Source organism: Kryptolebias marmoratus, linkage group LG16 (assembly GCF_001649575.2).
Source record: "Kryptolebias marmoratus isolate JLee-2015 linkage group LG16, ASM164957v2, whole genome shotgun sequence".
Classification (NCBI taxonomy): domain Eukaryota; kingdom Metazoa; phylum Chordata; class Actinopteri; order Cyprinodontiformes; family Rivulidae; genus Kryptolebias; species Kryptolebias marmoratus.
Window position 1 is genome coordinate 12,239,616 of NC_051445.1, and position 23,655 is coordinate 12,263,270.

At 40.3% G+C, this 23,655-nt stretch overlaps 3 protein-coding genes across 3 annotated transcripts; 1 reads left to right on the forward strand and 2 right to left on the reverse strand.

Annotated features, from left to right (window-relative positions):
- Positions 1-4,004: 4,004 nt before the first annotated feature.
- Positions 4,005-10,922, reverse strand: them4 (thioesterase superfamily member 4). The gene is made up of 6 exons (XM_017424974.3): positions 10,570-10,922; positions 9,153-9,342; positions 8,451-8,613; positions 6,784-6,894; positions 6,422-6,546; positions 4,005-6,295 (listed from the first exon to the last, which is right to left on the reverse strand). Exons 1-6 carry the CDS (start codon positions 10,681-10,683, stop codon positions 6,252-6,254), a joined length of 747 nt encoding a protein of 248 aa, XP_017280463.1. The 5' UTR covers positions 10,684-10,922; the 3' UTR covers positions 4,005-6,251.
- A 603-nt stretch (positions 10,923-11,525) lies between these two features.
- Positions 11,526-13,440, reverse strand: si:dkey-87o1.2 (uncharacterized protein LOC796684 homolog). Its single transcript, XM_017424973.3, has 4 exons — positions 13,015-13,440; positions 12,838-12,892; positions 12,536-12,653; positions 11,526-12,420 (listed from the first exon to the last, which is right to left on the reverse strand). The coding sequence occupies exons 1-4, from the start codon at positions 13,309-13,311 to the stop codon at positions 12,387-12,389; spliced, it is 504 nt and encodes a 167-aa protein (XP_017280462.1). The 5' UTR covers positions 13,312-13,440; the 3' UTR covers positions 11,526-12,386.
- Positions 13,441-13,911: 471 nt separating this feature from the next.
- On the forward strand, positions 13,912-19,584 carry zgc:174935 (uncharacterized protein LOC796019 homolog). The gene is made up of 4 exons (XM_017425112.3): positions 13,912-14,357; positions 16,052-16,106; positions 16,256-16,370; positions 16,459-19,584. The coding sequence occupies exons 1-4, from the start codon at positions 14,064-14,066 to the stop codon at positions 16,739-16,741; spliced, it is 747 nt and encodes a 248-aa protein (XP_017280601.1). The 5' UTR covers positions 13,912-14,063; the 3' UTR covers positions 16,742-19,584.
- The last annotated feature ends 4,071 nt before the right edge of the window (positions 19,585-23,655 follow it).

Below are 23,655 nucleotides of genomic sequence, written 5' to 3' on the forward strand. Positions count from 1 at the left end.
TGTTACGCAACAGCAGGCGGATCGGGTTTGCTTTGAAGCGCTCAGTTGGGAAATATAATCCCGTGTCGCCGCCACTAATTTCCGTCGAGAAACTACAACGCGGACACGCGCGAGCCCACGGTGTGACCGAATCACCCGCGCGCGCGCGCCGGGAGGCTGGGAGGGCTCCGTGACGCGCAGGGCCGACATGAGTTTATTGATGGTTTCCAGCCACGTCGGCTGGACGCAGGAAGAAAGACACAACGGAAAACGATGAATAATCGATATGTCTTCTCGTCTTACGTCGCCAAACGCGCTGCTCTGCTCCTCTTTAGGCGGTTTACGCGCCTAAAACCTGCCGGGTCACATTTGGACCGAGCCAACTCGGCAGGGCTGGGTTATCAGTTTGACCCTGCGGACAGTGGGTTAAAATGACTGATTTGTTGAATTAGAGCTACTAAAAAGTTAATTTCAAAACAACAACCCCCACAGCGTTGTTATTAGATAACAGGGTTCTGTATTAAGTTAAGAAGGAAAACTATTCCTTATTTTTAAGTGCAAACATCTTCATAGATGACAAATAAAACAGGCATTTGGTTTAATCAGAGCAGAAGATGTTAAACAGAAATATACTTCAGTTAATTTAGCTGCTTTGTGCCTAATAAGCTGAACAATGGCTTTTTATTATTGTAGGAGTCAGCTATAAATACTTAAAGCTTAACACATAATGTTATTTTGTGTTTTTTGTTACTTGAGTTGTTTCTGTGAGTTACAATCAATATTTGAAGAAGATTAACATCTTGATTTGTATGTTGTTTAAAACTATTGCGTGGTGCCTTTTGATTGGCTGTTGACTAATTAGTTTAAGGATGAAAGGACTTGCTCATTGTAGAAGTCTGGCACCCCAGGAGTAACATAGTCTTTTGTATGTTATTTTTGTGTTTTTCTCACAAGTCCAGTAAATACTAAAAACATACCCGTTGGATTCAAGACCTTTTTTCTGGAGAAATGTGTCGCGTACGAAAGAGCTTTAAGGGGCTAGACTAGTGAGAGCTCGCTGCACTTGCAATTTTAAAATGGCAGCATATTTCAAACACAAACTCAGAGAAACTTGGATTTTGCTGCGTGAATGTCAAATACTGAACAACTGACTTGTTGGAGCTAAAAGAAGCAGAAGCTAGAAGCTACAAAGGCTAAAAGGTGTTGTCGTTTTTTCTTTCGGCTGCTCCAATCTGCAGGGGTCGCCACAGCGAGCAAACAAGCACGAAAGATACTCTCCCTGACGCAACCTGGACTCAAACCCGCAACCTTGCACTTGCAAGACCGCAGCCCCGGCAAAACAATAGCTAAAAAGAGCAAAATACTAGCTTGTATTTGTTTGTCTGGTAAATGTTCAGCTGTTGTGTCCTCCCTCTGCACCACCCTGTCCTGTCAGCATTCCTTAGTTCAGGTCCTGAATGTTAGTTACCCCATTAGATAATTACAACTTGGGTCTGCGCTAGCTGGCGTTAGCCTATATAAATATGATTTTTATATCCAGCTTCTCCAACCTCTAATCATGGAGGCTCTCTTGGGCCATATTAGCCCGTAGCCAAGTCTTCATCCTGTGCAGCCTCACGCGAGGACACTGTCGTCACCAACTCAAGCCTGATCAGAACCCCTGCACTTCCACCTCTGCTGCCTCTTTAATGCTGCTACAAGAGTTATTTGTTGTGAAGAAGGGACAACTGCACAGCAAGAATCTCTGTTCGGTTCAGGATACGGATTTAGAGAATCATCTGTCTCATCAGCGAGGAGTGCACTCTCTTTTACAAAGTCTTTAGGCTCTCCTGTTCAAAAAGCGTTCCCCAAACTGAGCCTGCACAGCAAACTAACACTTCGAAAGAACTCTGCCCTGTAGTGATTCGCCTTGAATGTGTCATCTCAGTGGAGTCGGCGTAATCAGCAGAGTCAATCAATGCCGTAGCTGTCTCATACGGTGCAAGGTAGCTTTTCTCTTTTCCTGAAGAGAAGACCGCACTCAGTGAACTGCAGCCTGCATGCCAGACACAGTCTGCGTTTTCTTCTGCGGTGAAATGTTGAAGGCACTCGAGCTCTCCGACAACAGCAGAGGCAAGTGTGAGTGAGGCCTGGCACAGCCTTACCTTTGCTGAAATGTTCAAACAAACCCACTTGCAGCTGAAGCTGTCCTAGATGCGCCATTTGCCATCTCCTCTGTCTAAGCTGCAGAGTACCCGCTCACACTGCCTTAGAGCTGTAATTGCACAGTCCCAACTTGTTGGGCATAGATTTTCAGGGTGGATAGATGTGGCAATGTTCCCAAACATGCTCTTAAACTTTCCTGACTGGCCATAGAGGATGCCTAACTGGTGAGCCCAGGAAAGCCACTCTTGAGCAGATTGACACAGTGTGCGCCGCGGTGTACGCAGAGAGCCAGAGGCTGCTGCTTTCTCAGTGTTGCCTGCGCACCTGTGCGTTTTCCTGCCGTATTTGAAGAGCCACCATGAGTCCTGCCCACAAAAGCCAGACACGGGCAGATCGAGCCTCAGCAGCGCATAAGCTACTGCCTTTGCAACGCCATGGCCTGTTGTGTCAGATAAAGCCCAACAAACTCTTCATGTGGTCCACACAGCGAAGACGAGACACTCTCCTGTTCAGCGCCAGAGACATCCTGAGTCCCATCAACAGTAACTGGAAAACAGAGCAACAAGATGAGATCTGATTTCATTTGCAAATTACTGTATTGGCCACGATGTTCAGAATTTCGTTCTGTGCTTTGGGGCTTGTGTACATTACGGTGCAGTCTGCTAACCAGTTTAGTAAAGTTTGAGAAGCTGATCCAAACTTACATTTTCGGCTGTGTGTCCTCTTGAGGCTTGCCACGTGTCGCACAGAACTAACAATTTTCTGTAATCAATGCCTCGTCACCTCCTGCTGTTTACCCCATGTGCTGAATAACTGGACACTGACTGGATTCAGCTGACGTGCACTCACAGTCACATAGTGACAACAAACCTTAGAGTTTTGGTGAGCTGTATATTTATGAATGGCTTTTTTCCCCAGTTTCTAATGAAAATCCTTTGATCCAGAGAGAACAACAAGACTCCTTTCGATGTTGGACTATAATGTATCCATGGAACATCGTGAAACCATTCCTCTTGGAATGATAATGACTTTCCACTAGCAAGTGTTTGTGTTGCAATGCAAATGGGATGTGGTTGATAAGGTTTTGTAGACACTGGGATCTGAACTTAAACATCTTGTGCTCACGTTGGCGATAGGGTCCTCCTGCTCTGGTCCTCCCGTGTCCCTCATGCTGACATGTGAAGGTTGTCTCTCTCTCCCTGGTCTAGTCCCTGTCTCTGAACAGTCTACGTCCTAGAATAAAAGATTATTTTACAATTCTGAACTACCCAAACACAGTTCAACACAACAGCAACGCTATTGTCTTCTCTTTATTCCATGTCAAAATAATATATTTATCTTTTTACATCAATAAGCTCATGAAAACTTACACTTACCTGATGAGAAGATGCAACTTACTTACAGTGTAGTAGAAGAGAAGCAACACACAAGACCTGAATTAAATATGCCAAACTGGATATAATTCAGATCATTACGAGGGCTGCTAGAGACATTCAGAGGCATAAATGCATCGTTTTACATAAACAAATAATGGATATGCTTTGTTTTTTTATATTGCTTAAACGTTTACTTTCCTCCAAATGATTTATTGGCAGCGACAATCTGTGAATTTATGAAATTGGAAATTCAGAGTATAGGACATAATAAACACAACATACCAGAATACTTTCCCAAATTAAAGTATTAAACTTTAGAGTTTTGCAGAAACATGTGCATGTAAATTGCATGTTTTATATTTCTTCTACAGCTTAAGATCATTTTCTAAAAAAGGTTCATTTTAAAATAAATAGTAAACCGTGAAGCAGAAACGTCCCCGTTTAATTACAGCTCAGTAATAATTGTTTTTTTTATAAAAAATGACACCGAAGCACTGACTCTTCTGCTGGAAGGAGATTTTGTGAGATTTGGGATTGTGAAATGGAGCCGTCTCACGTGAAAAAAACACGGCGGGGCCTGAAAGCGCTGCAGTGGACAGAGCTCGCTGCAGGTGGTTTAACTGAAAGTGGTAAACAAAAAGCCCCCACACCTGCTTCCCCAAACCCAACTTGACCACATGAGACTGGAAAGGAAAAAAAAAGACAAGTGCTCGTCTTCATTTTGTCCCGCTCTTACGAGGCGGCAGAAAGGCTCTGAAAAACGAGGCAGAATTTCCATTCGTAGACGACTTCAGCGAGGTTAAAAATGTGAGGGGCCCTCGGAGGACCAGAGGGCCTGCGCGCCGAGAGGAACCCGTGTACCGAGAAACAACACTGTGGAAAGCTGACGTTTAAATATAGTTGAAGAGGCTCAGAGCTGATACGGCTGTGACCATTAAAGGCTGAACAAACACTAAAATCAAGCATATAGAATTATTTTCTGATATTAACCACCCGTGTGTGGCCATTAAAACACTGAATCACATTATTTTGATCCTGGAATACAGCAGAACTATCAGCTTTGATGAATATTAACGTTGGAACCTGCAGTAAAAAGAAGAAAGCACATTTCTATAGCCAATTAGGGTATTATGTTATTTTTAATAAAAAACAAAATACATATATTTATAGTTTTTATGCCATTTTGAAGTACACAGAATGCAAAAATATAAGGGGCGTCCTTTCTGCGCGTCACACAAACAGCAGACAAGAAAACCACGCCGCTCTGACAGGCACCTTTGAACGTCTAATGTAAACACAGCAAAGAAATCAGGTGTGTATAAAAGCCTTCGTGGTCTGCAGTGGATGCCAGAGCAGCGCAGGTGCCCTGTAATGTGGACTGCGTTGCTTATTATAGAGCGCTGCTGCAGGATGCCTCGCCGCAGTCATCTCTACGCGCAGAGCAACGAGAGATGAAAGAGCGAAGGGACGATTGGCTGTCCTGGAGCTGTTGTTTTCTCCACCGTAAGTCAAAATATGCTTGTGGCGTGAAAATGAGCTCACACGTAAATAAAACCACAGCCGACCACACAGCGGGGGTAACAGCGAACAGCCCACACTTGAAAATCAAAACTGACGTGTGGAATACGTGTGCTACAAGAAGCCTTTATTGGCTGAAATGCAGCACAACTTAGACGCCGCCATCGTTTCTTCATTTCTGTTTTCACTAAACTGGAATGGCACTATGTCTTGATTAAACCTCACAACATACCGCCTGCCCCTGTGCACTTTTTAACAACAAAGTGATTTGGAGCGCTATTTGGCCCAGAGTGTGCAAAGCATGTGCACAAGTCTCCTTCTGAGTAAATTTACAATAACTCAAATAATTCACGGGGTGCTTCTTAAAAGCACAATCTTGATGCATTTAACAAAAAAGCAAACATTAGGAATATACATTCCAGGTAACCTTATAAATTACTAAAGGTTTGTTCATAAAGGAGTTATGAATTAGGCTGCAAACACTTTATAAAGCAGCTACAGTGCATTAAATAAAAAAGAACAATTCTGACTCCATTTGTCTGTACTCTTCAGTGTAGACATTTTTCTACACCAAACATTTGTCAGTGAGTTACCTGCATGTAAGCACTATGAGCTTTTGCACATAAAAAGTTACATCTAAAGTGATTTAGTTTAAACATGTTAGCTGACTGACTGACAAAAAAACCTGAAAGAATAAAAGTACTTGAAGCACTTGAATTTGCCAAACAGTAAGCCAGCTTCAATGTATGAACAGTGTTTTATAAATGCTCAATAATGTCTTATAAAGTGTTCACAAAATCCTTCATAAAGGCACCCTTAATTTGGACCAACGTTTCCTTTCTATTGACTCTAATGCCCTCCTCACAGACGAGGCCTTATTTAAGGACAGAGATCATCTAACTCTGATCTTTAAGGCCCCGGTGTAACATAAGTAGCATTAATACTCTCAAAGTTCAAATAAATAATGTCTAAAAAAATTGACCTCAATAAATAAAGTTTTGATATGTCCTATTTATGTGTTTGTAACACTCTGCGAAGTCAAGCAAACCCACTTAAAACGGTCAGCAGTGACTTGTTAGTATATAAGGTTAAATTCGGAGTTAGTGAGGTTTCTTTAAGTTGACCTGGAAAATATCCTCATGATCCAAACTAACGACACACTCACACACTGATCGTGTTAGCCTCGGTGTTCTGACAGCGTTTGAGGTAAGTTACCAGGCTGGAGTGTTCGTGTCAGCCCCTCAGAAGATGGCTGACACTGACTGACACAAACAGGGCTGCATGAGGAACAAAAAAAAAAGAAGAAGAAACAAGACAGTGAGAATACAGAAGGAAGGGTGGCAGACATGGAGCTGACAACAGGGTTCAACACTGATGGGTCCAGAGTGAGGAAGGAACGTCACCTGTTGCCTCTGTGTGCAGCTTGGACCCGTCGGTGCTGGTTATTTTACATGAGATAAATGTCTTTTTGCCCTCCTGCTCGTCCAGAGTCGATTCAATCAGAACGGTACTTCCCAGTGGGATGGGACTGGGGACAAGACAACAGCTTATTATGATAAAGTCACCATCAATAAGAAATTAAAACAGATATTTTTACTAATGAGATGTTCACAGCTACGTTAAGTTATAAATAAACCATTAGAAATATTCAAAAGTTTTCATGAAGATTTGCTACGTTTTAGTGAATATTTAAACTAAAGACCTATAAAACTGCCTAAATGTTCCTTCTTAATCAAGAAGAGTTTCAGTTTTTTGTGTTTTGTACCTGCGGTAGTTGATGTTCAGGTTGGCAGTCACAACCGGCGCACAAAGTAAAGAAGCATGAGTTCCTGTTACAGTATCAATGATGGTGGCTATCGCCCCCCCGTGGACATGTCTGGAAACACACACACAGAGTAAATTAGATATATAATACAAGTTTAAACCACAGGTTTTATGTAGCATAAAATTTTAAAGATGCCTAAATGAGAGAGGATTTTGCCATTGTTGTAAAGTTGATGCTAAAGAGAGAAAATGAAATTAAAAACAAGTTGGAATCTTTTTTTTAGCTAGAAAGGCTCACTGAAGTTAAGAGATGTAGAGCAATACATAATTATCTGATGTGCAATTGGGTAGATTAAAGGTGATAATACTGTGCTGTGTTTAAAATAAACAATAAATAAGAAAAACAATGCAAGCACAGATACCATACATGCAATTATTGGGTGCCTTTAAATCTCAACTTAAAACCCACCTGTTTGGAGTTGCTTATGGCTAAATTAGGGTTAGAGTGCGGGGTTTTGATGTCTTCTCTTTCTTACTGTTTATTCATTGTCACATGCTGTTTTTATTTTGTTTTTTAATTATGTAAAGCACCTTGAAATGCCTTGCTGCTGAAATGTGCTATACAAATAAAATTTGATTGATTGAATTCAAATCTTGAGCCAATTCTTCTTTTCTTATAGTTTGCTTCCAGGGAGTCGATTTTTCTTGTAATTATTAAATTAGTCTAAATCAACAGTTCAAGGTTGTTGTTTTTTTACTTTGGCTGCTTTGTTTGCCCTGGACCTAAAACTTTTTTTTGAAGAATATTTTGCTTATTTGTTAAACCACAAAACTCAGAATTATAAATTATAAAAGAATGAAAAGGAATGAACCAGTGAGTGTCAACTCACAGCTAACAACTTCACAAAAACTGTTTTTAACTGGATCTTTAGACTCTTTGTTTCTTTCACCCTGTCATAAAAACACAATTTGTTCTCATTTATTTTGTCGAATCTGTAAAAATGATCAAAGACAACACAGTTTGACACATAAAAAAACATTTTAGCACCAAGAAGGTGACTTCCAAAGAGCTGGACATACAATAGATGATGATATAACTTTTTAGATATTTGTATTATTTCTTAAGGACATGACTTTCATATAGTTTTCATCTTAAACAGATAGTTTTTTAGGACCGCATTGCCTTCTTTTATCCTCTACTTGTCCATTTGTCTCATTTTTTAAGCACATACACTACACTAGTAGTGCCCAACCCTGGTCCTCGAGGAACACTGTCCTGCATGTTTTGGTTGTTTCTGTACTTTGACTCACCCGATTTGAATGAGTGAGTGAGTGATTAACAGGCTTCTGCAGAACATGTAAACCTGCTGAAGAGCCGGGAAACAACAAAACCCTGCAGGATAGTGCTCCCTGAGGACCAGGTTTGGGAACCACTGCGCTACACAATATCCTGTCACGGTCAGGAACAAGGACTGGACAGAAAATAAGTGAAAAAGCAGCCAAAGTTCAAAGAAATGAACTTTGTAAGACCTTCAGAAAGACTGAAGAACTGTAGATAAAAAACACTTTAATAGATTAAAAGAAAGTCTAACTCCCTGGAAGCAAAGGGTAAAGAAACTGGGGGCAAATTAAAACTTTTCCACAGTATCGTACACATGAACATCTCACCCTGGAGGCCCCTCGAGCAGATGTCCAGCTTGGAAAATGCACACACACCTCTGCTTGTCTTTGGTAAAGAAGACAACATACTCAAACCCTGCTCCGGGGTGTTTGATGTTTCTGGTAAAAAGACGAGCTTTTGACTGGATTATCTTGCTGAGATAAACTCCACCTGATGGGGAGAAGAAAAAAAATACACATGCAAACAATGGACCATTCAGAGGTTAACAACATAAACCAGGTTTAAAAAACATCATATTATTAATTCAGGTACATATAAGAATAGCAGACTCTTGTTTTTCTTCTGCTTCACAATCTAATAGTCTCCAATCAGTAACATTTCACCTAAAGATATTTATGTAACAGTTAATTAATAGATATATAATTGAGACGCAGGAACTAAGGTCTAAATTAAAGGTTTCTACATTCAATTTGGAGACAAAGTTTAGAAATCTCAGAAGTCTTTTTATAAATGTAGTGCAGCCTTTCAAATATAACTGAAAAGGTAACAAACACATGCACAATTTGAACTTTTTCCTACACTGTTGGATCGTATCTGTTTTCATACATTTTGTGATACAGTTAACAAACATGTTAGCACGCCAGTTCATTTAATAATTAGTTTGATCTCGGTTTATGTCTAAACCGGGCTGTGCAACAGTATTCAAACACAGGACCGCCTGAAAAACATTGTCGTCATCTATTCTGTACCTATTGCATACTTGAGAGACCGATTGTAGCTCGGCAGTCTGGTCCACTGGCTTCCCTGCTCCTCTTCTCCCTCTGTCTCCACCTCGCTTTGGCTGCTGTAGTAGTTGTACAACCGCATCATCTCCTCCCCCCACGAAGGGTTTGGCAGGCTGAAGTCCCGAGGTTTGGGGGATAAAATTGGCACTGCCCTCTGAAAAAAAAACCAGAAAACACCACCCCGCAGTTAGTGTCAAAGGCACGTTTTAAAACACATGAGATACCAGCAGTAGGAAATGATGGTTCTGTTAGCGTCTTCAGGCCGTGAGCTTCAGCATGCAGCTGAATGTGAAGTGGGTCTGGGTCTGCCCCGGAGTCTCCTCCCTGAGATTCTGATAAGGATGCCTCCCTATGGAAGTTGTCCAGGAAGTAGGAGACCCCAGGGCAGATCCTGAACTCACTGGAGGAATTATGTATCCTCTTTAGCCTGGGAGCGCCTTGGAGCGAGCAAAGTCTGGGTTTCCCTCCTGGACCTGCTGCCTCTGAGACACGAATAAGGTGAAGAAAACAGATGGATGGATGCAAAGTGGGGATTTTTTTTAGGGCCTTTGGGTGAAGTACAAAAAACTTATATATTAACTTCTTTTAACCATTTGTGTCATTTAAAACATATTTCATGCACTTTAATCGTGACTTTGTGGCCATTTTCTATTTGTTTGGGTACCACTTTCCATATATTAGAAGCACTTGGAGAGCGCAAACCTCCGTCTAGGCCATAGGGTCATTAAAAAGTTGTAGGAGCCGGATCGTGATCCCGATCGCCACCTAAATGTAATAATTTCTTCTTTGTGACGACCTCAACATTTCTATCAAAATCCATTTATTACTTTTTCAGTGATCCTATGCACAGACAAACAAACAAACACCACAAAAACATACAACTCCTTGGTAGAGGTCAAATACGTGGTTATTGATTAGGATGTAAACGATTTAAAATCTAGTAACAAACAGTTAGATAAAGAGAAGAATAATGAGTAATTTTTTGCCAAATACTGAGCCTTTACTTAATTATTTTATCAAAATCAAATGTTTGTCAAGAACATTTAAATAAATAAATATAACATTATGGAAATTTGAAAAGTAAGCCATCAGCAAATGATTAGATTTAATAGGATGATTTAAAAATCGCAGCACTTGATCTAGACAAATAGCTACTGAATTGGCACCAATATATGAAAAGTGCCTTGAAGTTAGTCGTTTACAAAGTGTTTATAGTCTTTTAAAAACCTAATTGTAAAGCATTTATAAGTCCTTAAGGGTAGCCTTGTTGTAAGATGGTGCCCCTGTTTGTATTTTTATGCAGTTGTTGGGGAAAGTGAACTGAGAAACCCCTGGAAGCAATGAGAACTCCAGCTCTGTGAGAACACAATGTTCAACCTACCATCATCAGGGTCCGCTTCAGCGTGGTCCCGGATAAAACCTGGACACACTGACGGCTCAGGTGAGTCTTCCTGAACGACAGCAAAGTGAATAACCGACCGAGGCTCTGCGCCATCTGAAAGTTGTGTAAAAACTGGACGGAAAATACTGAAAAGTGGTCGTTTTCCTCGTTAGCTGCCACCGTAACAAACTACTGAGGTTTCAGTAAAAACCGAGCAGCTAAAATATTTTCCTTAAACATATTTAACACGGTGTTTTAATTTTAATTCGGCTGCTAAATAAAAATAAACCCTTCTCACTGTCGCTATATTTACCGGTGACTTTCATGTGTCACGATGAATAGCGGCGTCTACTTCCGGTAACATCAACGCTGCGTCATTCGCATGGGGTCACGTGGTTCAAAACGCGCACTGAGATTGGCTAAGAAAGACAGGCATTTCCTGTAATACTGGTGTTGCCAGGGCAACTGCATTCCCCCCCCCCTTATCTACGGCAAAAGGCGGAAAATATGTTTGCGGTCCAGTTTAACTGCTTAGGTAGATTTAAATAAAGATGCGAGCTACTTTCTGCTGAAGGCTGCGGATCGGTGGCACTCTTACTGAAAGTCCTGAAGTTAAACAGCTTCGAATAACAAACAAGGAGTGTAAACTTATAGGAGAGAATTATGCAAATTTTGGTACAATTTTGGTATTTTTTTTTTTGAAAAGTACAAAAACACCTCATTAGAAGTTAAACCATTTTTTGTTATATTTAGTTAATTGATGCCATTTTGTAAGATAATGGTGGTCATAAAGCTGATCATTTTATGACATGTTTTTGTATATCTTGAATAAATAAGTATCATATTTTCCAATGCATTTTAAATGTTAAGCTAATAGGAACTAATTTTTCTAAACAGTGAACCATAAGCTGCAGATTGTATCCCCAGTTTGAGCAAAAAAGCATAAAGAACGATACTTTTTATGGGCAATAAAATAAATCTTTATTCCAATTACAATTCAGGTTTTCAAACATTCATCAAAAACAACCAACAGGGTTTTTTTTTTACAAGCTATTCAATTTATTGCAAGTGTTCATTCGAACATACAAAGGTTTTTACAGACATTTTCACAAATGAAGTGTGTCCGTTTAAATAAAAACTAGCATCAAGAGAAATAAATGCAGCATTCTTGTAACAATGCACTCAAAAGTCAAGCAGCGTGTTTTTTTCTCTCCAGATGTGATAAGTGCACTTGAAGCATTGCAATGTTGATGTTTTTGGCATTACAAAAATGTTGTGTGAGCATCTCCCAACCTCTGATTCGTCACCAGGGGGAGGTAAAAAACCATGCAGCCTTACAGTTTTCCCTGATTGACCAATAAGATAATATCTAGATGTAACCATTCACACACACAAAGTATTTTCAACTGTGTTGATTGTAAGCTTAAATAGTTTTTAAAGTTTCTCTAAATTAATAGAGAACAATCAGTGAGCTTGTCAGCTCAGTTTCATAAATTAAAAGACCAGGGATGCCTAATTGCTAATGTTCTAAATAGAATATTTGTTAAAACATTTTTTACATAGACAAAAAGGACACATTTACTCTAAGGAAACAAAAACTGGTATAAAATAACACAAAACATGCAGCCGTCTTTCTGATTCTGTCCCTTCACGGCCCACGTTTCCTCGTGTAATTTTTGTAGTCTCATAAAAAAAATTAAAAGAAAACAGCAACACAACAACAGTGAAGTTACAAAAAACACACTTAGATGGCTCTTTTTTAAAAAATGCTGTACTTGTTTCTGTTAAAGCTTCACCGAGATTCATCGACTCCGACTTCATTTGGGTGCAGCAATCTCGCCACACAACTTCCTATAAAACAAAGAAGAAACAAAAGGTTTCAGGTTAGTAAACAGATGTGTTCAGAACTCTCGATTGTTGCCAGTCACTCCCTCTACTTCTTTATGATGTGTGTTTCACGTCTTACTTGGCTTCCTCCTTGGTCATGTCTGCGTAGGCACAAATGGTTTTGTCTCTGTCCAGAATCTGCTGCTTCAAGCTCTGAATTTCCTCCTGAGCTTTGTTCTTAGCCTCTTCAAACTCAGCTGAGAAAAAAAAACAACAACAACCCCCATTGATTCAATATATCTTTGGATGTTTGATTCTGAGTTTGCAACAGAATGGCTAATAAAGCAGTTGTTTGAAATGAAAAAGCAAAAAAACGCGATCACAGATCAGATCAAGGTGTCCTGTTTCCTACCAGGATCAGTTTGGCCAAATAGGACTTACTTTTGAGGTTACTTGTGCTTTCTTCCAGTTCTGCCTTCCTCTTTTCGGTGTTGACCTGCAAGTGAAAGTGATTTATCAGCAGTTTAGTTAAAGTGTGCTCACATTTTTTTAAAAAACAGGGTACAGAACTAAGAAAACGCGTCGCATCCTCGTTCACGGACAGTGCGCCACTCTTGCCTTCTCTGCGTTGCAGCTCTCCAGGGCCTTATCCACCTCGTGCACCGCCTTGTCGACCGCCGCCTTCTTCTTCTTCAGCTCCTCCAGCTTGGAGCTGGCGCCATCGAGCGCATCCTTCAGCTGCAGGATTTTGCTCTTCATCTCCACGACCGAGTCCTCCTTCATCTTCATCTCCGCGGAGTTCGCCGCCATGCGCTCGCGCGTGTTGCGCAGGTTCAGCTCCTGGCGCAGCGTCTGGAAAACCATCACGGCCATCACCGCCACGCTCACGACGGCGAAGAAAATCACCAGCTTCATCTCTCACTGGGCAATGATTGACAGGTGGGGGAGAAGTTTGGACGGCCGATGGCTCACTTGTTCATCCCGGGAAGGTTTCCAGGCTCTCTCGCGTCTCGCCTTGACTTCAGTCCCTCCTGATCCAGGTAACCGGTTGTACTTGTCAGACAGGCTGGGCGGGACATTACACCTGCTTCCTGTGGCTCATTGCTCTGGCCTATAGGGAGTTATAGGGTGTAAATACATTGTATCTATTTGCATCCGGGTTATACTGAATCTAACGACCGGATTTCTGTGAAACCAGCTGCTGTCATGGGATTAAACAGTTATGATCAGGAGTATTATGCGTTTTAAACGAGTGATTTTAAATTATATGAATTCTTCTTCCACCATCTTTCAAACAAAGTTCAGAAAAGTTAGTTTTTTTATTCAAATAACCCCCCCGCGCTTCTCAACTTTGCAAGCCGAATAAACAAGAGTTCCTAGGTTCTTACAAGTAAGGGAAGTATGATGTTCCAAAAGACATAACAGGTGCCTGTTGTTTCCGTGTCTGCAACAGGAAGAGGGCGTGTTTAATCGCAGGCGGCTCGGATCCAATAGAAACATGACAAAGGCGCTGCGTAAAGGCGCAAAGGTGAGCCGCGCGCAGGTGAAGGCGGCGTATCCGCAGAGCTGTTCGTGGGAATAAAGCCGCCGGGCTGTGACACCTGCAGGAAGAGCTGCTGTTTTAAAAAACAAACAAAAATAAAAAAGGAAGACAACGGATATTCGGGATGAAGGCGCAGCTGGTGTTACCTGTGACCTTGTTCGCGTCGGTCATCTTGGTGGGGTTCATCAAAATCCGGAAGAAGGAGTACGACAAGGAGGAGAAGATGAACAGGTTCCAGGACATCAAGTTGCGGGTGACCAACGACGTGCTGCAGGAGTACCAGAACGAGGAGATTGACAGGCAGAAGAAGCTGGAGAAGACTCAGACCGACCTGAAGAACGTGGAGGAGGAGGTGACCATGCTCCAGACCAAAGCCGAGAAGACGAAGGGGGATGCGGACGTCTGCCTGGGTGCCCAGGTGTGGAAATGGGTGGTCGTTTGCGGAAGTTGTGTGTGAAGTGGCTGGTGTGTAGATTCTCAGTCATCCAGGACATGATGAATCCAAGAAAGGTTAAAAAACACCAAAAACTGCACTTCTATTCTGATTTCAGCTACAGAATAGAAGTGCAGTTTTTGGTGTTTTTAACCCTTTTTGGATGTGTCTGAAGTGGGTTTGATTCATCTCTCTCTCTCTCACACACACACACACCCACACCCACACACATACACACACAGAGTTGAGCCTTCAGCTTAAAATACATATTGAAAACGGGAAAATACACTTTTGATGCAAGAATAAAACCTCACATTCAGATTTTAAACGATTTCTAGTTGTTTAGATTTCTTCATCAGGTTCATTCTTATTCTTACTTTTGATTATTTAGCTATAAGCAACATAGAACATATTTAACTTTATTTTTCTGCCTTTTCTTTCAATACTTTTATCTCTTTTACATCAAGAGCTCATTCTAGTCACTGGGGGATGTATGAAGGTGCAGCTTTCTCTTGGATTACATAAAGATTTCCTCTTTTCATTGATATTATTGAGCAAATTTGGAAGAGTCAAAATGAAAAAAATAAACTTTCCATTCAGGCAAATTTTGAAGTTTTCATGGTTTACGAGGTTTAGGACAGTTCAGCTCACGTCAAGATGATGACAGCCAACAAGATTCTTATTATTCGTTCAATAACTTTATAATAAATGTTGGTGCCTCTGTGCAGCTTTGATAGCATATTTGCACCAAAACCAACAATACATAATGATAAAATTAAGGTTAGTTTTTTGAAAACATTTTATGTTATTCAGCTACAAAGTTTCCTGGTGACATATTCACTTATATTTTCCATCTCCTTTTATCCTTCTGTATTTTCTGACAAAAAATGTTTATATTGTTCAAAAACTTTATTTTGAAAGAGTTGATATTTAATGTTTACATTATTTATATGTCCGTTCTGCTTTTTCAGCATCAAACATTCTTCTTCTTCATTTGTTAGTGTAAAAATGTTCATATTTTCAATCAGAAACCAACTTTAAAAGGCAGCTTCTGTCTGTGCAGACATCCATTCCGTTTAGATTTGACTTAAATACGAATTACTTTTGTCATTTTGAATGAAAAATCTCACCCAATAGCAGAACCAAACTGATCATAGTGCACCCCAGTGAGAGAAAAAAAAGATGGATGACAGCAGAGTTTTTAATTTGCTCAATAACCAAGATGGAATTTGCAAACTTGACTTCTAACTTCATTTTCCTGAAGCTTTCTTCCACTTTGACAGAATGAAAAATATCCAGAGGAAGCAGCCCTCAGTTGTTTTGTCCTGGAATGTGCTCTACTGTTAATCAGCACCAACCAGAAAATCAGGCTTGCTTGGTTCGGTTAAAACGTGGCACAGGAGCTGATACAATTAGGCTTTCATCGAGACGAAATCTTAGCCTACTTTCTCAATAATAATAAAAGTCTAATGCCCCTAAATGAGCATAAGGCTTATAGGGCTCTGGTTTATCCATGAGGCTTTATATGTCACATACATTTTACATATATAAGGAAATACATTTCTTTACCGCTTTACCTGAAATATGCGTATAAAAACTGACTCCGAGGTTTCAAAGTGAATCAAAGCTGACAGTTTTTCTGAGATTTGTGTTGCTGAAATTCTAATATTTGTTTGCAGAAGACGGATGCAGATCAGGTGGCAGCGTCAGAGGCAAATTTAAACGGTATTAAAGGTAAGTGATACTTCGCAGGGCTTGATTTCAGAAACACTGATGGACGTTCAAGCCCTTTCTTATACTGCAGTTTGTTAAACAACAGAAGTCCCAGTTTAATTCGGCTATCGTTAGTGATGTAAGTCCTCACGTCACGATGCCACTTACAGCTGAATTGGAGAAGGAGATGGCTGAGCTGACGGCAGAAATAGACGATCTGAAAAAGCAGCTGGCTGGTCGGAGCGCAGTGTGCAACTTTTTGAAAGAAATCCCAGACCCAGTAAAGTAAGGGCACTCCTTTACTTATATCTGCAGAATAAATTCATTATAAAGCAACTTACTAACAATCTGTTGTTGCACTTTTCGTTTAAAGGGATATGTGTGGCATTAAAGATGAACCCAAGGCTCAAGAACAAGAGCAGAAGGCCGAGCCCCCCAAACAGGAGGAGAAAAAGGAAGAGCCCCCCAAACAGGAGGAGAAAAAGGAAGAGCCCCCCAAACAGGAGGAGAAAAAGGAAGAGCCCCCCAAACAAGAGGAGAAAAAAGAAGAGCCCCCAAAACAGGAGGGGAAAAAGGAAGAGCCCCCCAAACAAGAGGAGAAAAAGGAAGAGCCCCCCAAACAGGAGGAGAAAAAGGCAGAGCCCCCCAAACAGTAGGAGCAGAAAGCAAAGACCCCTAAACAGAAAGAACCAAAAGCAGGGACCTTATCATGCACTACAGCTTGTTTTGAACTGTGCAGCACTTCACCTGGGGGTCAACAGGTGTGTTCGTATGGACACAGGGATCCTGCTGTGCATCTTAGGCTCCCACAGAGAACAGATGAATCTGGTTTTGCATATCCAAGTGTACACGACGAAGGAGGATTTGTCTACTGATGGCTGCAGGTTCCTGCGCACTCACCTTTTTACTTTTGCAAACGCTTTTCAAAGATCGTTTTGACGGGCCCAAAAGCATTAAGGGGGATACTTCTGACCTTCTGAAGTGGGGTTTTATGTTAGAGTTTACAAGAATTAATATCTTACCTGTTGCAGATATCTCTCTGAGTGACCCCAGTTCAGAGAACCCGAGCTAGCTTACTGTTACTCTTAACGGGGCCAAGATCAAAATGGATTTCTGCCATCTTAAAACAACGCTAACAGTTTCACATTACGTGGTAAATCTGGCAGAAATTTCATGATATTCCTGTCAAAAGTGCCCCAAGCTGCAGTGAATAAGTAATTAGGCGCTTAACATCTAATAAAGACAGTCAAAGTAAGAATAAAAGCAACGACTGAGATAAAAGAACAAAAACAAACAGGGCAAAAGCATAAAAAAATGTAAAAGTTACAGCTAAAACTTAAATAACTGCGTGTTGCTAAATTATCAGGAACTATAAAGATTTATAAAACAGCGTTGGCATGAACCCTTATGACATCGTTGAGATTGGAGTCATTTTAAGACGGCAGAAACCTACTGTAGCCTCGGCTCATCGGACTAGCTGTGAGCTCGTCAGTCCACCCAGAGTTAAACTCTGTTTCTCCAAAAATGACATCTGCAGCAGGTAAGACGTTAGCTGTTCGCGCACTTTCTCAGAACTCCACTTCACAAGGTCTGAACAATTACTTCGACTTAGGTCGCACGGGCAGCCTGGTTGTCCCCGGTTTTATTCAGATCAGTTTCGCTGCTTTGTCTTCAATTCTCCAAACAGAAACATCCAGGTTTTTTTTTTTTTTTTCTCAGCTCCTCAGCAGAATCAGGATTATCTTGTATCTGTCGCCGCACTTTATCTTACATGTGGCTGCTCATCGTTAGTTTTCAAGCTGCTGCTTATTTTTACTGAATGACAAATAATGAAAATATTTTTTGGTGTAGGCTTTTGTTTAAAGTATAATTAAAATGGTAATTAATCTGACTTTCAGATGTTGTTGCTGGAAAGAAATAGTAGTTTACTCTTTTCTATTGTGGATTAAATGAGTGTTGGGGGGGTTGTTTATTCACGGGTTTTAACAAAGGCGTCCGTTGAATGTCTTTTTAGATTTAGAAAGAAGGTTAAGCTCTTGACCTGTTTGCTTATCAACACATTCCTCTTGGATAAGGTTCCTCAAATGACCTCGCAAATGTTTGCACAAGATTCATTCGTACGAGGAGGAACTCTGTAAATGTGTCGTCAAACCTTATCCTGCTCGCGAAGCACGCCAACGTCAGCCGCGAGAAACAATTCGAGCCCAATTAAAACGTTGCGAAAAACAAAAAGGTTGGGCCATAGAAGAATTTCTGTACAAAATTTCCTAATTAAAAAAGGTTTCATCACAGGAGCGAAACTATCCAGACGAACTAGAACAGCAGTCATTCCTGCGGAGTTAATTATCGGTGCGTCAGAATTGTCAACAAGCTCTGACGACACAAAGAAGTGCAGTCAGGGAGTGGAGCTCAGCAGGTGTACGGCTGTAGAACAACCTGCCATACCTGCATCCTGGTCAAACAGGTAATAATTAATGCAAACACCCAGAAAGCAGAATGTTACAGATGTCACATAAAACTCAGGCCTTTTTCACGTGTTCATGAATAGCCCATTTGTTGGTGTTTTTTTTGCTTAATATTATGTAAATCTGACAGACATGCAGGGAAATGCAAATCTTTATTCTTAAAATAAAATAAATAAAAAACAGAGAGAAAGAAAAAATAAAAAAAAGCAAAATGTCAAAAGACGGTTGTCCAGTGTTTCTTTGTAATGTCACCCTTCCGCTTGGCTCCGTTCCTTTGATGAATGTTGTCCTTTGCAGAGCGTTTCACCTCTTGGCCTTTAGTTTTCCTCATTCAGACAAGGCTTCAGTTGTGTGGAGTTTTTTTCTTTTGGTTTTTCCCTGTTGTTAGGTAACTCTACCACATCCAACACAGAAAACAGAGTTAGTTACTAAATAATCTTTGTTAACATTGTCTGTCCTTCTTTTTTTGTTGTGATCCTGCCTCTGGGCTTGTGCGTGTGTGTGTATCTGGTTTTTGTTACCTTTTTAGAGCCTTTTATGGTATAATCACTTATCTTTTCAGAACCAGTTGTGCTTATGGGGACCGAATGCCCTGTCCTGATCCCGTGGAAGTTCATTTTTGGGTTGGGGGTTAAGTTTTTAGGGTGTGAGTTTAGTTTAAGTTAGGGTTTGGGTTAGACATGTACTGGTAATGGTTAGGTTTAGGGTTAGGCTGCAGAAATGAACAGGCATCAGTACAATGTTACTGGAGGGATAGAAATACAAATGTGTGTGTGTGAGAGGAGGAGCTGACCAATCAGAGAGCTCCAACCCTCCGTCTCTCCCAGTAAACTCAGATGTTTCATCTGGTTCGAGGTGCGACTTCAGTTTTCACTCGGATCTCGGAGCGTCAGGATTTCTGCTGAAGTCCAAGGTTTTAATAAACTATTTGTCCTGTATTTGTGTGCATGTATTTGTGTAAGTTTCTGTGTGTGCTTCTTTGTTAGTAAAAGCCAATACAGAGCAAATATGTTTCACAAAAGGTGAAGAAACACATGCATGGTTAATATTCATTTTGATTCAAAAAGCAGACGATTGTTTGTTTTTTAACTCTGCATAATATGTAGAAAATGTTCAACCCTGTCCAAACTGGACATAGGAACAAAAGTGTCAAAAGAAAAAGGATGGGAAATCGAATGCTTCAAAAGAATTACTTATTAGATTTATAGATAAATTTCACAAAATCCAAATGATGTTTTTCTCAACTTTTAGGTGATTTGTTTTTTTATTTTTTTCAGGGTCATGTTTTTTTTTTTAAATATAATATTATCTTAACCATGATTAAATGTTAACTTTCAAGGTCTGGGGAGGTTTGAATCTATATTAAGATTTCTTTAAAGCAACATCTTCTTCTTTTTTAATCACAATCTTTACCAGCTTTTAATTTTTATTTTTATTCCCCTCTTTAACCTGGACTCAACGACATCTGAGAATAAATGACTGGTTGTGCATTTTGGGTTGAAAATATACATTCTTAAAACTCATTGAGATGTTCTTTTAGTTTTTAATTTGGTTTATTTAAAAAGGACAATGCACATAAAAATAATCTCACAAAAGATGAAGTGTATTGTGCCAGGTTTAGCCACTGACTAATTTCCATTTGTAGTTCCTGGGCAATGATTTGTGATTTTTTTTTATGTTTTTATTCTGCAGATTATTTGTTGAATGTAACTAAACCCAACTTCAAATCTTTGACTCTTAAATATTTAATAATCCAGAGAAAAACGGTTTTCTTTCCAAGTATTTCAAAGATACAGATTTGTTTAACTGAATTATTAAACTCAAAATTTTTTTTCCATATAGCTTGTGTGTTACTCTGCCTCATACTGCCCTCCATCTGTTACAGATCAAAATGTTTCCCCCCCAGGCTCAATTAGACAATCAGAGAGCCATCATTCCGCCCCAATAGGCTCAGAAGGTCGTAGCAGGAGAGGAGACAGAGAGGGACAGAGGAGACAGAGGAGACAGAGGAGACAGGGAGGGACACGCGACCCGATGGATGCCTTCATCTTCCTGAAACCTAACGTGGAATCAGTGTGGACATTCATACTGTTTTCAATAATGACATATACATATATGAAGAAGTCACACTACAGAATTAACATGCTATCAATCATAAGTTTTGTTGAGTACAGTTAGATGAACCTATGAATCAAATTCCTGATTATTTCTTCAGCTGCTTCAAGCCTACTTAATACTTCCTCCGCTGCCATGATTTCCACTGTAAGCACAGAGGTGATAGTTCTGTGTTGGTACCTGCAGGAATCAGACAGATGATGTTAATGAAACTAATGTGAGAGTCCCACAATAGAACGGAGTCACCGCAACTTAAAGTAATAGCTCAAATCTTTTAAGGTGGGGTTTTTGCAGAAAGGCTATGAATACCTATTATCTTACCTGTTGTAGATAGCTCTTTGAGTGGCCTCGGTTTGAAGAAACAGAGTTTGATTTTGACAGGATCGACAAGCTAAAGGTTAGTAAGAACAAAGGAGATTTCTGTCATCTTCAAACAACTGCAAAATCAAAAATTTCATAGAGGTTTATGCTTTTTTTAAAACCTTTACACTGATGTCAAATTTGCATCTCACAGTTATTCCAGCAGAAGTGTTATAATAATCCTCCAGGTCGAGTCCCAGGCTGCTCCGGAGGTGCTACAGCTAGCTGCCGCCGCCACCATTTGCACATAATATAAACTTAAAGTTCTATGTACATTGCTGTGTAATGAGAAATTCACGAGATAGGATTTGTTTTGAGATGGAAGAAATCCACTTTAGTCTCGACCACATTCAGACTAGCCGTTAGCCCGTCACTCCAGTCAGGATTAAAGCTTTTTTTCTTCAAAGTGAGGTCATTCAAAAGAGCTATAATGCAAAACTAAACAAACTAATGTTATCATGAAACACTATAAATACACAGCAGCAGTCTAATTTTATTTTGGCCCGGCTTAAAATAACCTCGATAGTCAGACAGAAATAATCTCCTTTTCTCCGAACCGAGGTCATTCAAAGAGCTATCTACAACAGGTAAGATGTTTATTGTTTGTAGTCTTTCTGCAGAACTCAATTTCAAAAGATCTGACGTTTTAATTTAAACCAGCCATCCACGGTGAATGTCTGAGTTTTAAGACCCTTGGATCCAGACAAACATCAAAAACTTTGAAGTTGTTTTGCCCAATGATATAAATATGAGCACCTGTACATTTGAAAGAAAATAAATTGCAATATTCATAAAACCAGAAGTGTCAAAAGTCACTTGCGTATTATGAAAGAAAGAAAAAAAGATCTATAGAGATATAGAGATTAATATATTTTGTACACATTTTGTCTTCAGCATCATTATAAAACATTTTTTTCTTATTTTGTTCAATAAAAGGATATATTTTTAGAGGCCCTGGCTTCAACTATTTATCTTTTGCTTCATTTGTTTTAACATTTACATTTGTAACAGTGGACGTAGTGAAGTGACCATGATGCTCGGTGTTTGTCCTCGCTGCGGGCAATAACTGGAAGCTCTTTTACCCACAACATGCCTCCCTGTGTGTTTCTGTGAGAGAGTTCACAGTAGGATGAACATCACATGTATCGATCAGTCTAATGTGTAGAGGAAAGGCTGCAGGCCACAACTGCTGATCAATAAACCTCTAATTACATCAGTGTGTGTGTGTGATTATTGGTAGCCTGCACCCCGTCCGGTCCTCCTCCCAAACTCACAGGGGTGTATAAATATATGCTGTCCCACTCATGAAAAGCTCCCACAAGCTCCCACGGCCATGAGTACTTTTTAAATTTTATTTTTTAAACTTTTGAGCCAACCGTCCAAGTAATAAAAACTTCTATTTCTGACGTATTTAACTACGAGACTCCATGAAGACGTGTGCGTGAAACGAGGTAAGAATCGTCATTTCCTTATTGTACGTAACTTAGGAGATTTTCTTCCTTTTTTCTGATTCGAATCTGAAATACCAGCAGAGTCTGTAATTGCATGAGAGGCTGGCTCCCCTGAAGGCAGATTCTGTGCCGTGTCCCGACTGAACAGGTTGTTCGAGTCTTTTTCCAGTCCAGTCGGATTGCTGTTTTTTCCCATAACTCATCGTGTTCCCCTTTCTCCCCCAGGGCGTCCCAGTCTGAGGGCCCCTTCCTGCTGATCTGCTCGAGGCTGTGTGATATGTTTGATATTCGGTTGTTCTCGTGTTTCATCATGTCAACTAAATATCAGACATATTCCTACAGAGTCTGGCACTGACTTCAGATATTTGCTGGATCCCTGAGAGAGGAGGCCCCCGGGGGAGGAGGGGAGAAGGTCATTCAGGTAAACGGGTGGAAAGCTGCGATATCCATCATTTGCAGATAAATGCTTCACTGGCAGGAAATAAATGTGGCAGTCAGAAATCTCTTCATGCTTTAAATGAAACGCACACAAAATGACACGGAAAGTCGCACTAAAACACACAAACGCCTTTATTAGTGAACCGCCATTGTCTCTTATTCAAGTGTGTTTGGACGCGTGGCTCCTTGTGCAAACAGGTGTTCCCTCCACGGTGCAGATTCATTAGAAAAAGAGGCGTAAAAATAAATCTGCAGAGAGGAGTCCGACCTTTCGACCTCTCGGCTTCTTTTAGGCATAACCGGTTCGAGGCAGTTCAAAGATGCAGTTTCCCATTTTATTGCAAAAAAATATGCAAATTTTGTTCTGTGTGATTTGATCTGTGCAGCACGAAAATAAAAAGTGTTGATTTCCTCTATTTGTGAGTGTTTCTTTATGCCTGATTTCCGTCTAAATGCTTCAGCTGCTGTAAGTTTTACACTTCGATAAGTTGCGCTCACTTCGTGAAGAGACGTTTTTTGGGGGTTTTAAGTGTGAAGTAATTCAATAATTTTTTTAAAAGGATGTTTAATTACTTAACAGTCCATTTCTTTGAAGAAAGCCACGATAAGTACCATCCTCTTGGAGCAGTGAATAGAAAACTGTTCTCTCATGTGAAGAACATTATGTTTGCAGTCGCTTTGTTATCTTGCTCTAGATTTTTGGACCACATTGTTGTGCGTCCTTCAGGCAGAAAAAGAGAA